The sequence below is a fragment of the Neofelis nebulosa genome, chromosome 3 (assembly GCF_028018385.1).
Source record: "Neofelis nebulosa isolate mNeoNeb1 chromosome 3, mNeoNeb1.pri, whole genome shotgun sequence".
Lineage (NCBI taxonomy): Eukaryota > Metazoa > Chordata > Mammalia > Carnivora > Felidae > Neofelis > Neofelis nebulosa.
The window spans coordinates 136,222,602-136,240,531 of NC_080784.1; the positions used below are offsets into that span (position 1 = coordinate 136,222,602).

The following is a 17,930-nucleotide window of genomic DNA, read 5'->3' on the forward strand; positions in this document are numbered from 1 at the left end:
CTACTATTTTCCAGAATCTTATCATCCCCAGACTTTTATCTCCTGGGTTTTAAGTGTGCAGCATTGCTCCTGTGTTTGTGACAGTTTTATTGCACAGTCGGGTTTCTTCCTTTAGTTGACTCTACAGTCTCTGAATGGCAACAGACTAAATTCTTGCTAAATGTGCTGCTTTTAAGATCAGCACCTGCCTATACACAGAATGAAGAAGAGCTAATACTCCAAATAGAGATTTGAAGAATTTATATGTTTATGATGCTAATTGACCTGTCAGGCAAAAGTAATCCCTTTATATGAAGACATTTGTGTGTAAAAATGTGGAGATGATAAAAACCCTGATGAAATATTTGAGATAATGACAGCACTTGTAGGAAAACAATTAAATAAAATGTTATGCTTCATAATGTAATTCCAACTTTCTTGAGTTTATGTTTTGCCTTTTTTTTTTTTAATGTTTATGTATTCTTAACAGAGAGAAAGACAGAGCATAAACAGGGGAGGGGCAGAGAGAGAGAGAGAGAGGGAGCCACAGAATTTGAAGCAGGCTCCAGGCTCCGAGCTGTCAGCACAGAGCCCAACGCAGGGCTCTAACCCCCAAGCTGTGAGATCATGACCTGAGACAAAGTCGGACGCTCAACCAACTGAGCCACCCAGGCACCCCTATGTTTTGGCTTTTTTTTTTTTAATTTTTTTTTAACATTTATTTATTTTTGAGACAGAGAGAGAGCATGAACAGGGGAGGGTCAGAGAAAGAGGGAGACACAGAATCTGAAACAGGCTCCAGGCTCTGAGCTGTCAGCACAGAGCCCGACGCGGGGCTCGAGCCCACGGACCGCGAGATCATGACCTGAGCCGAAGTCTGATCCTCAACCGACTGAGCCACCCAGGCGCCTCTGTTTTGGCTTTTTAATTCAATCTCTATGATTATATTATTTTTTCCGAAGATACACTAGTTTATGTATTTATAATTATTTAATGATAATTTTCATATAAGATTAGTAAATTATAAAGACTGTAAAAATAATCAGAAGGAAGAATTTACTATTGTTAAAAAAGAACATGAGATGTTTACTTGCAAATAAAAGAGTGAAAAATGAGGAATTGAAGCCTCTTCCTCCTCATTTTGTTCCCTACAAATAGTATTGATCATTGTTTCTTAGTGAGATGCTTTGGTATTCCTGTAGTTCATGCCCCTATTGATGAGGAGTCCATTCCAACCTCCACCCTTTCTAAAAGCAGAAACATGGATGGGTTTGATGGGAGAATCTGTAGGAGGTGGATGTGTGCGTCTCAATACAAAATCAGTTACAAATCAAAGGCATCTTTGAATCAATAAAATAAATAAATATAGCCCTGTTGGGCCATTAGGGGTCCATGGAACAAAAAGAATATTTTCATCATAAAATTTTCAAATCAGCTTGGAACTGTATTTTCTGTAAAATTTTATATGTTTTTAGAGATTGAAAACTGTCTTTTTACCATTGGTATTAAATAAATAACTTACTGATTATCACTTTATTTATTTATTTATCTATCTATTTATTTATGCATCTCTGACACCTCCCACTGTACCTACAATAGATAGATATTTAGTTTTTGTTTTTTTTTTAAAGAATGTTTATTTATTTATTTTGAGATAGAGAGCACACACGAGTGAGAGAGCTCTGTACATGTGAGCAGGCAAGAGGCACAGAGACAGGGAGAAAGAGAGAAAATCCTAAGCAGGCTCTATTTTGTTGGAGCAGAGCCCAATGTGTGGCTTGATCTCATGAATGGTGAAATCATAACCTGAGCAAAAATCAAGAGTCGATGCTTAACTGACTGAACCACCCAGGAGTCCCAACATTTAGAATTTTATAAACTAAACTGTATCATCTACACCAATTTGGTTACAGAGACTACCCGATTCTTTCTTTCAAATCTGTCCCTTCCTTGGGGTGCGTGGTTGGCTCAGTCGATTAAGCAGTCGACTTCGGTTCACGTCATGATCTCATGGTTCTTGAGTTTGAGCCCCACATCCAATTCTGTGCTGACAGCTCAGGGCCTGGAGCCTGCTTCAGATTCTATGTCTCTCTCTCTGCCTCTCCCCCACTCACACTCTGTCTCTCTCTCACAACAATAAATAAACATTAAAAATAATTTTTTTAATTAAAAAAAAATCTGTCCTCTCCTCTATTCTTGGAGCTTCTGTTCCTGTTAGAGCCCTCATCTCCTCTCCCATCCTCAAAAAAGCCACCCCTGACCTTCTTGCCCCCACCAGACACTGCTTTATGCTTTTTTCCATTTCAGAAAAACTTTTAAAATGAGCACCTACATCCACTTTATCTGCTTCTTTTTTTAAAAACTTCGTTCTTTTGCATTTGTTTTTAATTATGTGAGCAATATCTGTATATATTCTTCCCTCCTCAGAGGTAACTACTATTTTCAGCTTGTGATTATTTTTGCAGACATTTTCTACGCATTTATATATATTAATAGGGAGAGAGGGAAATATTTGTTGTTTTATTGTGAAGGGGCAGATTTGTGGAAATGGCATCATGATTTATGGATCATTCTGCAACTTCATTTTGTTACTTAGCACGTCCATGTGGGTACATTCTCTTAAACTGCCTCATTCTCTTAAACTGCCAGCTACAATTCCATGGTACCTTTGTACCGTAGCTCAGTTTTTTATTCTATAGATGGAAATTTAGACTGTTTAAAAAAAAATTTCTTTCATAACCAGTGCTGCAGTGGACATCCTTTCTGTAGTTTTTTAAGGAACTTGTACAATTGTTTCCTTAGGCTGTAATACTCTGGTTTCTCTTCAGATCAAATAAATCTTTCACCTTTTTTCTTTTTCTTTTTTAATGAACATGTACAATTGTTTCTCTAGGCTGTATACCTAAAAGTGGAACTGCTAGATCATAAGGTATTCACATTTAAAATTTTAATGGATGGTCCAAATTTGCACTAAAAATATGTATCAATTTACATTCCCACCAACATGAACCCAATTACCTGGTGTTAGTAGATACAATGCCATCTTTAATTTTTTCAAATCTGATGCATAAAAAATATTTCATTGTTTCATTTTGCATTTCCCTAATCACTTGGTGAATTTGCCTGGTGTTTGGAAGGGAGGTGCTAGTTTATCTTTATTTTCTTCATTTCCTCTCCCTCCCATAAATTTTCCTGCCAAAATCGAAATGTTACTAATTGTTTCTCTCACTCATCGTTTCAGCCAGCCAAGCCAGGGACTTATTGTCAAAGATGCTAGTGATTGATCCAGCAAAAAGGATATCCGTGGATGACGCCTTACAACACCCTTACATCAATGTCTGGTACGACCCTGCCGAAGTGGAGGCGGTAAGGCATAGACTGACTTACTTTCCTTCCATAAACGCACCAGAGAAACTGGTGTTCAGTGGTGAAAATGGAAAGAATTAGAACCCAAGAGCGCACACAAAGCACCTTCATAAAATTCCTGTCACAAAGTTATTACCTTCCCCTCTAGAAGTTCTCTTCTACCTATATTTTATATGCTTTTCTTTTTCCAGGATTTTCTGTGAGAGATAATGATTTAGTCCAAAAAGCCCTAGCTGTCCATGAAACGTATCCATTTGTTTTTGTTACATTGTTAACGCCTCCAGGGCTCCCTTTTTAATGTTGAATTATCAGCCTGTGCTGATACAAACTAAGTAGCCGAAATCATTACAGAGAGTATGTGGCGTTGCCTGTCTTTCCTTGATAAGATGCCTGCCATTAGTCAAGAGTGGCACTACAAACATTTCACAGGTAGAGCTTTTCCCGGGCCATTGGTGACTTAGTGAAACCTTATATGGATTAGATAAGAAAAATTAGGTAGTCCAATGCAGAATATTTCAGGTTGACTCTAAATCGACCACCAGAGTAAGTTATACATATGTATTATAAATCTGGACATAGTTTAAGAATCTTCTCAGAAGCATAACTTTTTTTTTTTTTTTTTTTTTTTTTTTTTACTATTTTCAACCATTCAGTGTCTTCTCTTCTCTCCAAACCATTTCTTATGTCTTAGCCTTTCTCCTTTTCTGTGTGGAACCAAGGCAAAGTGTTATTGTTGTTGCCCATGTGTGTTGTATAGGCTTCTTGATGGGAATGTCCTTTTGTCCCTCTTTTAAATGTTACTGTCAGCAATGTTATCTTCTCCCAAAAGCATCAAACTCTCCTCAAATTCTTAGAATATCCCTGCTAAATGTTAACCTCATTTTACATAATAACTTCAAATTACTTTGTTTGAATTGGTTTTTAATATTCTTTGAAATACTCTTTTTGTTTCTTTTCTCGTGTCTTTCTCTCTCAGTCTTCTTGCTTAAGCATAGTTTTGCTTTGTTTAAGCTTCCTTTTGTTTCATTGTGCACCTGCCCATGCCGAGATGCTAGATTCAAACTGACATAATTCTTATCCCTTCATCCTTCACTGGAGAAGTGAGATCCAACAGATGGGAGTGAGGATTAGGTAGAATTAAATATTATAGACATAATATTAAAAAAAAAAACTTTACATAGTAACCCAATCCTTAAGCATTCAAAAATTTTGGAGAAAACACTTCAGTGATAAATTAGTCTCTCAAGTGTGGAAATGGTGTTAACAGTCCTTGATGACATTTTCTTAAGATCTGCTCTCTTTAAGCAGTTTTACAATGATGTTGAAATTTCAATTTGCTTAGAATTAATTTTTAGTCACTTGATTTGATTCTTGCAAAATAAAATCATCATATTTTTATAGGTAAAAAATGGAATCACTTTTAGTCTCTCACTTTTGGGAAATACTTTCAAAGAAGTTCTTGGGGGTAGAATGAGGCCATGAAATAAGACAAAGTACAATTTATATGTATGTGAAAAGTAAGCATAAAATTCTTCTTTGATGATTTTCAAGAAAATACTCTAGGTTATGTTGATAAAAATTTTAGACAAACATAAATTATTTGAAATTGCTGTTCCTCATTTATTTTGATCATTCAAATCAGGTGCCATATTTATTTTTCTCTCCATCTAATATAATGTGTGTAATCTGTTTTTAATGAATTGTGGCCCAGAGTTTAATTGGAGTCATAAAGTCTGCATTTGTAATTCACTTGTAATTATGTTGCCTATAAAAGGGACAGTTGTTTAGAATCTATAACAACATATTAATGAATAGCATCAGTGAGTTTTTAAATGTATTTTAACTTTTAATGAAGAATTTCTTTGATGGATAAAAAGATAAAATTTAGGACACTAAAATGGCTAGAACATTTTTCTCACTCATTTCAATATTGTCATCCTGGGTAATGGATAGTAACAACACAAGACATGAATTTTAGGGGAAGGATTTGATAGAGCCTGAAGGTTTAGGAAAAAGGATCAGTTAATGCACAGAAGAACAAGCAAGTATTTAACATCTAGATTGGGATCATTGGTTATATAGGGTAAATATGTTTTATATCTAGTCATGTTGCAGTGAATAGGTTAGAATCCTGACCATAGGGAAAGGATAATTATTACTCTATAGGGGCACCTGGGTGGCTCAGTAGGTTGAGTGTCTGACTTCAGCTCAGGTGATGATCTCAAAGTTTGTGAGTTTGAGCCCCACATCAGGCTCTGTGCTGACAGCTCAGAGCCTGGAGCCTGCTTTGGATTCTGTGTCTCCCTCTCTCTCTGCACCCCCGCCCTCCAACTCATGCTCTGTCTCTGTCTCTCAAAAAAATAAACATTAAAAATAATTAATTTATTACTCTATAAAATGTATTATAGAAGTCACAACCATGAAGATCAGCCAACTAGGAAGACACAGATCTTACAGATGCTAGAAGCAGTAGTCAACTATACTTTCTGCAATATGGTTAGAATTAGTGCCTTTATTATTGCATGTTAATATACATTTAAAGTAAAATGACCTTTCTTTATGGATGCATGGCAAAGCTATTACGGAGTGATATATTTTCTGCCAAGACTGACAAGACTGTTTTACAAAGTAAACTCTGGTGAGTTCCATATTCCAAACAAGGGGAAGTATCAAATAATTAGAATTTCTATGATTAGAAGTTATCTAGGATCTCCAGGTTCAAGCAGCTTTCAAGTAACTCACGTGATGTTATAGAGGGAAGGAAATACAAAGACAAGAGGAAGTAAAAATATGTTTCATTGAAAGAAAATAGAGGCAAGTGGAGAGGGATAAAGGAGAAACTGCAAGAGAATGTGATGTCTTCAGGAAAAGTAGAAAGGAGAGGAGAGAAATGCTACGTGTACTTATCTATTAATCCTGCTATACCTATCTTATCACATTTCCCAAAGTGCCAAAGTACTAAAATGAAAAGAGAAGAGCTTATGAATGCTGTCATAACTCTAAGAGAGAAAATTATTCATGCAACCATGAAGTTGAAAATTTAAAAATTGAATGTCAAGGTTAATAGTGATCTGTGTAATAGTGCACACAGAGTTTTGAAGTTACAACTGCTCAAATTATTAGCAAGTTATTATTCAAATACTGTTCAGAACAATAAGAGAATGTGCCCCAAACAGAGTGCAAAAGCCACATTTCATGTCAGTACTTTTTCATGAAACAGCTGAAAGGCATTCGAACTCTGTTTCAGCTTTCATCAAGAGGGCAAAAACATACACAAGTGCAATTTATTCAGTTGTAGGCATCATCCACAGGTAGGAAAGATGGGACAAGTTTAAATTTCTGTTCTCCCACTTACTAGCTGGCCTTGGTAAAGTTTCTTAACCTTTCTGCAACTCAGTTTTCTTAACTAAAAAGAGAGAACATTCATAATGCATAGTGTTCCTCTGATAATTTAAAGAGTTAATGTACATAAAGTGCTTAGTACAGTACTGCAGCCAGTGAGGATCATATAAATAATAATAATAATAATTATTATTATTATTATTATTATTACTATTATGACTTTTACATGCAAACCTCAACTACTTTTGAGATTTGGGAAGATACATATATTTAGTAAAAAAGACCATTTGGTCAAGGAATTGCAGAAATATTCTACAACATTTAAAACATTAATCCCTGGAAATTTTATAGCTCCTACAAAATTTTAAAAACTTTGTCCTTTTTTTGTTGTTGTTGTTGATATATGCTCACTTCTACCTTGTAAAGTATAAGAATTTGGTGCCATTTATTCAAGCCAAAATAAAGGCATCTTATATTCGTAAATCCTCATTGTAACTGTCTTTATGAAACTAAAGGATATTCAAGACTTTTTCCCCAAAGAGTCACTTTAAATATCTCCTCTGTGCTCTGTTAGAGGGAAATACAGAAACAGTGAAGATCATTGCCTTATTTCTACCAGATTCTTGAGTTTAAGGTTTCTGTCAGAGAAGAGGGTGGCTTTCATTTTGCAACCTCTAGGAGTAGAGGTATAGACATATTTTCGGGGCATTAGCATGAACTGCAAGCTAAGGAAGAGTTGATTAACCATGTTTTGGGGCATATAAAAAGGGAATTTAAGAAGAATATGGGATGTGACCTTTTGGTAAGCACGGTGTTATTTTTCTCAGAAACTCTAGAGCACTCGGAGAAAGGCTTCTATGGTTGTTCTGCATTGTTAGGGGTGGGGAGGGAGAATGGAACAGGAGAGGGAGGAGAGGAAGAGGTGAGGTGTTCAGCTACCCAACCAAAGGCATCAAAACTCAAAGTAATCCTCAAAAGATAGCAAATAAAAATGTAGGGAGTCAGAGAAGGACATTTTTTTTTATTTGTCAATTCATGACCAAAAGGAAGGATCAGAACCTGACACTAGAACCATCATCTAAGGTGGGACAGGTACTGGGGACCAGGCTCATGGCCCACAGTGATCAGCCAAATACACTGTTATGTTGAAGGCTTTGTCTCAGAGAGTCCCTGATACAGTCCTAAATAGTCAAAACATTATTCTGGGAATCTAGACAGAGAGGCAAGCTGAACCAGTCAGCCAGCTTGTATCTAGGAATTCTTCTCTCTAGTGGGCAAGCCCTGGGTACTTGAGAGGCCAGCAAAGTGGTGGCAGGCAACACAAGACCTTCTGTATGGTAGCCGAGTCAAAGTAACAGGAGGGAATGCTAGAACAGAGGTGTGGAATGTGGAGCTAGGGCTGAGGAGGAGACTTAGGAGAGAGGTTGGAAATGTTTTAATTGAGAATATAAATACACATGCCATCCTTATAGTGACCAAAGTAAATGTGTGGCTAACCCAACCGGTTTGGGTAGAATGTGATTAGGGAAGCAAGGCAGTGCTGAGCTGATTCATTATTTCTTACCTAATTCAAGATTAATTTGGGAATTGGGACAGGCTGGGTGGGAATTTAATCTACCTATACAGATCCTGAGTTACATCCTGGTCTTCAGATTCCCAGTGAGAATATAACCCCGGAAACTGAGTAACACTTACATGTATTAGCACTGAAGTTCAATTAAAATAAACCACTTAGAAAATGTAAGCCAGAATAGTCAGTAATGTTACACATTACTGTTTGTAACATAAGGTAATTAATAGAGTCTTAAATGTTTTATTGATATTATTATTTACTATTTCATTCTTTTAAGGACTAGGTTCTTTTTTGCCGAAAGTAAAAGGATTTATAGGAACAAGCTAACCTGACTGTATTAAGCTCTTTTATTGCAAAGCCATCATAGATTCCATGCTCTTTGAGGAGAGTTACTATCTAACATTGTTTTGACCATCTCCTTGTGTGCCATTGTATCTTATCGGTCATTACCAAAGAGAGCATATGAAAAGGATCACCAACCATACAGGAAATATGCATTATTTTCCATTTTCTTGTGACATAGATATATAAATTTTCTTTTCTTTATTTTTGAGTTCCATTCCCTTTTTTAAAAATTGAAGTATAGTTGACACACAGTGTTACATTAATTTCAATTGTACAACATAGCGACTCAATGAGTCTATATGCTATGCTCTGCTCATCACAAGTGCAGCTACCACCTGTCACCGTACAACACTATTACGATACCATTGATTATATTCCCTGTGCTGTACTTTCAACATTATGACCTTCATCATTATGATAACTGGAGGCCTGTATCTCCCACTCTTCTTCATTCATTTTGCCCATCTTCCCACCCCCTTCCCTCTGGCAACCATCAGTTTGTTCCTTGTATTTATGAGTCCGCTTCTGCTTTTTGTTTGTTTATTCATTTGTTTTGTTTTTTAGATTCCACATATAAGTGAAATCATATGATACTTCTCTTTTTCTGTCTGACTTATTTCACTTCGCATGGTAACCCCTAGGTCCATCCATGCTGTCTCAAATGGCACTATCGCATTATTTTCTTATGGTTGTGTAATATTCCAGTGTGTGTGTGTGTGTGTGTGTGTGCGTGCATACACACACACCACATCTTTCTTATCCATTTTCTATTGGTGGGTACTTGGGTTGCTTCCGTATCTTGGCTATATTGCAATAAACATAAGCGTTTATATATCTTTTGGAATTAGTGTTTTCAGTTTCTTTGGGCAAATGCCCAGTAGTGGAATTACTGGATCACATAGTATTTCTATTTTTAATTTTGGGGGGAACCTTTTCTGTTCTGTTCTGTTCTGTTTCTGTTCTGTTCTGTTCCACTGTTTTCTACAGTGACTGCACCAATTTACATTCCTACCAACAGTGCACAAGGGTTTCTGTTTCTCCATGTCCTTGCCGACCCTCATTATTTCTTTTTGATTCTAACCATTCTGACAGGTGTGAGGTGATATCTCATTGTGGTTTTGATTTGCATTTCCCTGATAATTAGTGATTTTGAGCCTCTTTTCATGTGTCTATTGGCCTATATTTCTTCTTTAGAAAAATATCTATTCAGGTCCTTTGCCCATTTTTTAATTGGATTATTTGTTTTGTTTTTGTTTTTGATGTTGAAATTGGTTGAGTTGTATAAGTTCTGTATATATTTTGGATATTAAGCCCTTATCAGATATATCATTTGCAAATAGATATGTGAATGTTAATGTTGCATATGCCTAGAAATATTTGCAAGGTAAATCTTTTTTGTTGTTGTTGTTCAAGGTAAAGCTTAAATGAGAGCTTAGAGATCATTGTAGAGTGGCTGTTCAGCAAATATCAACATTTAGAGAATCAGCTCTCTAATTATGAGCAGCTGCAGGAACACAGGACCAGAAACCATGATAAGAAAAGCAGAATAGGACTAAGCATGGGATCAGAAAGCTTTGAAAAGAGAATCAGAAGCCTATGGTCAAAGTAGTGTAGGTTCCAGAGCTTGGTCTACGCAATTCAGAGTGAGAGCTGATGCCAATATGTGGACAAATCAGATCGGGCAGGGAGATAATAGTTCAGGAGAGACATGTGGTCTAAGCTCAGAGTTCTGAGCAGATGCCACATTAAAGGGCATTTAAACAGTGGCAAAACTAAGAGTGTTTTCTGATCGGAATGCAAGTCTCAAGAGCAGGTACTCCTGGAACAGCCCAGAGATTAGCAATCAGAGGAAGCTACTACCAACCCTAAAAAGAGGAATTGGTTTACAGGGGGCCTAAGCCTATCTAGTGGGAGTGGGAGTTACGGAGATAGAAGAGATACAGCTGCTTCTGGAAAGAGGAAGTAAAAGAAATACTCTGGTTTTTCTCCACTCTCCCCATTTCCTAGCAGTGTTTCCCTTCTTGTTAGCAGTTCTAAGCCAGCTGATAGATGAGCCTGGGAATTGCAGCCTTCAGGGGCCAGCCTCTGAGACACAGAGAAGAAAAAAGAAGGGTGAGGACTGTATCTATGGGCAAATAGGCTGAGGGCTGGTACTCACCTATCCATTCTTTCTTCATTCGTAGCTCTAAAATTCTAAGTAAAACTGAAGCAAAATGGACTTAATCTGGAAAGCAGAAAACTTTGGAGATTGGAGGGGGTGTTCAGGGGCCTTACTGTAAAATTGAAGCAAACTTTACCCCCAATAACCCCTAATAATTATTTCATTTTCTTAAGTATCTTGTGATTTCTTTCTAAAGAATTGCGAGGACTATGCCAACTTGAGAGTCTTGGCATAAGAGTTTTTCTCATTGGGTTTTTAATTGAGTATGTATACTTTCTTCCTTCTATCTGCTGGTGTCACTTTTTCAGTTGTTTGTTATGTAGTTGATGAGGAGGCTAAAGCTTGTGAAGCCAAGCATGTGCTTGGGGGGAATGAGAGATTCAACCATCTGTTTTCTAAGGTTGCTTACATTTCTTTCTCACCCACCTCTTTGTTATATCTTCCTTCTTAGTCTTTCCTTCTCTTCTTAACCTTTTTCACGTTTTTATTCAGCTCCTATGAAACTGTTTGCATAGATCTTGATTATTTAACAGTTTAATATTTATTAATTCATTCCATAAATTTTATTGAATCCAAACTGTATATCCCACTGACATCGGTGCTGGTGATTAAGCAGTGAAATAAAAAACAAAAACATTGATTTGATGTTGGTGGGCTTTTATTAAATTAACAGCTAATGGAAATTTTTATCGATTGGAATCTTATAACTCATCATCTCTGGACATAAATTCTTCCAAATATGGGTTATTTTATTACACTATTTAACTTGTTTAGTGTGTAATTTTCTGAATGTAAGAAGAATCTATAATAACTTGTCCCTGTCAATATTAACCAGTTATAACTAAGTTGCAGTGACTATCTTCTAATCTTTAACTAGATGTGCATCAATTGCTTTGAATTATACTTAACAAATTGTGATCAAAGATCTCTAGCTATGATTTAAAAAACAATATTATTTGGCTTGGAATATCAATCAATGTCCTGACCAGGTTTTAGTAACTGAAATGCATAGATTATTATCGAATAATCAAAGAATTCTGAAGTTGGCATACTAAGTAATGGAAAGATTGCATTTATAATTTAAAGATTCATCTATAAATATATTTACTTTCTGGAGCCTTCAAACAAAATTCAAATGGTTGAGGATGATGGTGGGAATTATTCTCATTCTCTACTTCTTATTCTCTTGAACATATTTTTATAGTAAAAACTAATATCATTTGTTTATGAATTTTATGTGTTAACTTCTGTTAAACCTACTTCGTGAATGACTTATTGTTTGTGTTATCTTTGTCTTCATTAACTATGGCTTAGCCAATTGTCTTCTTCTAAATTCCCTTTAGTTTATAAGTTCCTAAAACAAAAAGAGTAAGCTTATAAATATATTGAATTATAAATTCATTAAATGCATTCTGCTAGCCTCAGAGTATATATCAATTTGGGAATAAGAAAAAATATGGGCTACCATGAATATTAATTTGATGCATCTAGTGTTCAGTTAATCAGTAGTTGTCCACGTTTCGGCAATAAACCACTAAATAAATGTGTATGTGATTGCTTTAAATATTTTAGAATCTCTTTGTTAAATCAGTCAAGTTTAACACTGTTGTGCTAAACGCGAAGTATCCAGAAGAGATGATTTAAATGAACTCTAAAGGAAAACAGTTTTCTGCATAGGCTGTATCTCTCCCAGTGAGAGGAAAGGGCATTAACATCTTTGTAATTGACATTTCCCTGTGGTAAATCATATCAAAAGGTTAGGGCATGTCCTTAAGACAGCTTCTGAAGAAGTAATCAATCTGAAATTCAGAGACTACCAGTTTCGTTTCCTGATTTCCCCCAGGGGGAACAGACACAAGCTTAAACAGTTTATAGAGGTTATTTTTGTTGGCCTTTAGAGAACCCACGAAGGAAGGCAGTTTGGACACAAAGTGTATTATAAAACACTTAGTAGTAACTCTCAAAATATAGAAAAGACCTTTTAAATATTTAAATAAGCATAACTAGCAACATTTGAGTTATTTAAGAATTTTTTGTAACAATCTAAAAATTTTTATTGAGGATGAAAAATTATATTTCACCAAAATAATAAGAAAACTAGTTTCTCTTAAACATTTAAAATTCATTGATTGCCTCCATTGATTTTCATTAAAGGAAAAAAGACAAATGATGTTATGTCTCTGAGTATGACCGAGCATTTTATTAGTGATCTTATTACTAGTTTGCTCCTTGACGCTATATAGGAGGTACACCTACTTGTAGTAAGAAATAGAAAAAGAAATCCCCTTTACATATTTTTTAGATTCTTGCAATCATGTTCTTTCTCCTTGAAATTAAATTTGAAAACTTGTATAATTTTTTCTTTCACACTTAGAACTAGACATACCTGTATATAATAAAGCACATGAATTGAGTTTTCTCAGGGAACTCCTATATAGAAATTTTATAAACAGAATTACTCTCAAAAAGATTTCTCATGCTGTTCCTAGCAATTTAAAAAGATCAAACAAAAATTGTATGTAATACTTCTAAATATTTTCACAAGTAGAATAATCTACCTCATTTAAGAGCAAGGAAAAGAATCATTAAAAAAGTACCTGAAGTATTTAATGTTAGGAATTTCATTTCCATAATATGATATGGCATTCACTATGTATTTTTAAATTTGACAATCAGTCTAAATATTTCCCAAGTACCCATCTTTAGTCTGGTCTATACAGTAATCTGTGTGCAACTCACAGACTAAATGTTCCTATGAATTCTTTTAAATATGATTTGTTCTACTCATACAGAGTTAATAAACTGGCTGAATCCTTCTGTCAGCTGTTCTCTCCATCTGTCCTGACACAAGGAGTACCTCTTTGAGTCTTATGATTTCGTATTATTACAGCACACTGCATGCTGTGAAAAAGCTAGTGCAACACCCTGGTGGGCTTAATTTGAGAAATAGCTTGGTGCCATCTATCTGTCATGGAAGACCCTTTCAGTGGGGAGGTGAACTCTAAGTAGGTTTGTTACACTCAGAGTATATAAATTTAGAAATAAGTAGGAAGAAACATGAGCTACAATGGATGTGAATTTGACGCATTCTAATTATGTGTTTAATTATAGAAAGAGCAATTCATATTTTGTGATTCTCATTTGCTTGGTGAAAGTTACATCAATGTCTCTAATTTCTAATATCTGCCATTTGTGGAATTCTAAATTTCCATCTGTTCATGCTGATGTATTCTTTCAGCAGCAAAATGTGAGCAATTTACTAATTGCCTTCTAGAGAAAATATAACTTGCAGTAGATTTCATGTGCCCAGTGGCTCAGCTGTTAAAGTGAAGATATCTTTTGAATCACACTGGAATTGTTTTGATGCCATGTATTATGTTGGTGAGAGCTTGTCAAAATGTTTGTTGTACATAGATTTAGCCACCTGCTTTAAGTGGCCCCTCTCCTTACATGACTTACAAGAAAAAATATGTACTTCACTCAAACACTAATTCATTTGTCTCTAATTTTAGCAAATTTTTCTACTGAAGAAAAACATTCTTCTTGATTTCAAATCATTGGGATATTTGGAACCCACTATATAAGATTCTTGAATGTCAGAGCTGGAGTTGCTGAATAGTTCATTCTCAGGAGATACCTGTTTTGCTGACTGGTGGAGTCTGTGCTCAGGTTTTTCTTTTTCATGTATTACATTGAGCCCTTTAGCCAGTGAATATTGTTAATCTCTTGAGTAGACCACTGAAGGAGAATTCTTTTCAAAAGGTGGATAAGGAGCAGAAAGTACTTTTCTAGAACATTCCACATCTGGTGCTCTTTGAAAGGCTGAGTTATATGTCTGTCATGTTCTTCCAAATCTATACAATTTTTTCTTCTCTCCTAGTTGACCTCTTAGGTATTGTGAGATCCACCTACTTAACACAACAAAGTTGAAATTTGTGAGAGTGTATTTTATTTTCTTAATATTTTCGTCCTGGAAAGAAGAAATTATTCAATTATAGCATCTGTCTAGGATGCCACAAAGTAGTGTAATTCATAAACTGTGGAAGAAAAAAAACACAAATAATTTTGTCCCCTTTTAGAGCTGCTTCTTCAAAGATAAGCAAAGAAGTCAGTGTTGGAACTTATAAGGTATTCTGTCAATGAAAAGTTACAAAATTTTATAATAAGAACAAGAATACAAAGAGGAGGAAAGAATAGGAAGCAGATCAGAAGAGAGAATTTCTGTTCAACAGCTTCACCCTGTATAGGTCATAAAAATGGCTGATCGCTAGGAAACACAACCCGTTTGGTAATTTGCATTCCTGCCTTGTTTGCCTACCTGCAGTGTTGCTAAAATAATCAAACTAGACTGTTTCTTCCCCACAATTTTTTTGCCTTTCATAAAAGAATCTCTTCTAAACTGTGTGTATGCAAGTTCAAGTGCAGCTCTAAGGCACTTGTACTCATCCTCCTATCATTATGAGTGTTTTCAATATACAACCTTTATTGATAAAGAAACTGCAGAGGTGGTGATGTTTTCTACAAGGTCCACGTGTTAATTATTATGTAGAAACCTTGTAATTTCAAGGTCACCTAGTTCTATTCCTAGCAATAATGCTTATTTGGTGGCTAGCCTTGTTTATGTCTCTAAATCTACTCTGGTTTTCTACTTAAAATGTAGTCTTTTCTCTGTCTGTACCAAAGTCAATGAGGTTTAATTACATGATAGACTTTTTAATAGGATATTCTCCTTTAAAAAAATCCCCAAATATACATATGCCCATCCTGCACAATTCAACGTAACACATGCTTACTGCATTCCCATTACTGTGGTGAGCACTGTACAGAAGGTAAGATGCACAAGTGAGGGAAACATTTCCCTGCCCTTAGGAGCTCATGATCCAGCACTAAGCTTTCTTATCCTAGGATTTATTTACCCCTAGAGGTTTCTTGGATAGGTTTTTGAGGAGTTGTGAAAAAATTCTTGAAATTATATGCCTGTAGTTGTATGTGCACATCTTCCTAGAGATTGCCTATGGTAGTTCATAAGCATTATGACATTTTTGGAAATATTATGTCCCAATTTAACTTTTAATATTTTAAGAAGCACTAGTCTACCACAGAAAGTTTTGGATGAGGGGGCTACAAACTATGGATAATTTGCTGTTGGAGTTGGCTATCAATTACAGGCATAACCAAAAGAGTTAATGCATTGCTTTAGAAAATCTTTACTTTAGCTTCTTTCCTTGAGATCATTTTTATTTGCATGAGAAGAACTTTTCATCTATGAAGGTCTTACCTTTTTTAGAAAGGGTCTCAGTGGAAGTTACGGATAAAAATAAAGTGTTATGCTTTCAATTTTCATTATTATGACTTTTAAAGTTTATTGACAGTACGAAAAAGTTTCCTGTGGTCCCTGACAAGTTAAAAATGATATTTTTAAATTTAAAAATGATAATTTTAAATTTCTTCAAGAAATAGAAATTAACAGCTAGTATCTACTTTTCAAGCAGCTAGCTGTTTTCTTGTGCTATGAAGCTTTTAAGAGTTTGGTTGGAAAATTGGTTTACAGCTTTTTGGTGGCATTTTCCACAGAATGACAGATTTCCTAATAATGGCAAGTCCAACTCCTCATATTTTGCTTCCATTTTGTTTCTTCTAATGAATGACTTACTTCCTTTGCACTACTCATTTTTCTCTTCCCGTTTGTCTTCAAAGATTTTTGTTTCTTTGTTTTCCAAGAAGGTGTTTATGTTGTGCATTGCAATATAAAAGTGAAACAAACAAGTGAACAGGAAAAAACACATAAAAAGGCATAATTTCTTCATTATGCAAGAGAGATCGTAGAGTTAAATGAATCAACCATCTTGTATCAGAAATCATGCCTAGAGTTGGTTATACAATCAAGGTTAAGAGGTAAATTGGGAAGTTTCACATTCTAGGGATAGAGGGGAAAATGATTAGAAAGTATAATCCTTAATGATGATGAAAATGTATGTGTGGTCATGTGAAAACAGTTATTAAACCTGTAGAATGTTTATCTTTACTTTTTTTTTTAGCCCTAAATTAAAACTGGAGAGATGAAGTCAGCATGCCATTAGAACTGTACTAAAACCAGAAGTCTGTAGACTGGAAGTTTGAGGAGCTGCAGAATCAGAAAAAGGGTGGGCAGGAGGAATTCCTGAGTGCTAAATCATGGTAACCTTCAGATTTAGGGAAAAGGCTGGATCTGAACATTATCTTACCAAGTGAAGAACCATTGCTTAGGCCCCAGGGCATCTGTTATATGTGAGGAGAAGGTAAAATGGATTCATCCAACGATGAGACAGAATATTGAAAAGGTTACACTCCCTTTTTATAAGTCTATTAAAAGTTTATGGTCTTTCACAGAGTATGTGCTATAATAAAATTATTATGTCCCTTTCTAATGGCAAGACAGTCTTAAGAATGATGAAAACCAACTTCCATAACTTGGTGAAGGTTTAATATGAGATTCACAGGGTCATTTGTAGAATATTGGCCTGCAATATCTTGTGAAAGAATGGAATTTATTGTTTATGAAAAGTGCTTTTAATTCATAACCAAAAGAAATTCCCCAAAGCTTCCAATTCCAGGGAGAATCTGATTCCCATCCTTATGTGCTTTTTGAAAACTGAACTCCTTTCATGTTTTTCTAAAAGTAGTTATGGATAAAATGCTATGCCTCAGTCACTTTTTCTGAAATTTTTTTTTATCAAAGATGTTTGTTATTTTGGACTAAGTTCAGCAAAAAGCACTTTTGGTGACTTTGTTTCAAAAATGCCCCAGAATGCTGTTTTCATAATACAGCTAGGTGTCCCCATTTCTTTTTCTGAAGCAGGCTTGCTCATATACCCTGCTCCATTGCTTTGTTTCTCTTGTTTGATGACACAAAGAAGTTTGTTATTGACCATAATTCGTACACATACACTCACAGAAAAGTTCTTAAGCTCCACCACACATGAAAGTCTTAGCAACAATATAAGGAAAATTTTTGGCTTACAGTGAATTAATTTATAATATTGCAGCAGGTAATGTAGCTCCTCAAACTCAATGTGGGCAATGGAAGAAGACAAAGAGCTACAGAATGTGGAGATCAAGGTTATGATACAGGAAGATAGTAGAGCACAATGGAGACCACTCAGGGTCTACAATGAGGAGACCCGT

General features: G+C 35.4%; 1 protein-coding gene across 7 annotated transcripts in view; it reads left to right on the forward strand.

Moving 5' to 3' along the window:
- The window catches only part of MAPK10 (mitogen-activated protein kinase 10), a 315,377-nt gene that overhangs the window by 260,511 nt on the left and 36,936 nt on the right, over nucleotides 1-17,930 (forward strand). For all 7 annotated transcript variants that reach the window (XM_058719591.1, XM_058719592.1, XM_058719590.1 and 4 more), the window contains one exon: nucleotides 3,221-3,345. In XM_058719591.1, the coding sequence (XP_058575574.1) occupies nucleotides 3,221-3,345 (125 nt within the window). The remainder of the gene's footprint in view (nucleotides 1-3,220; nucleotides 3,346-17,930) is intronic.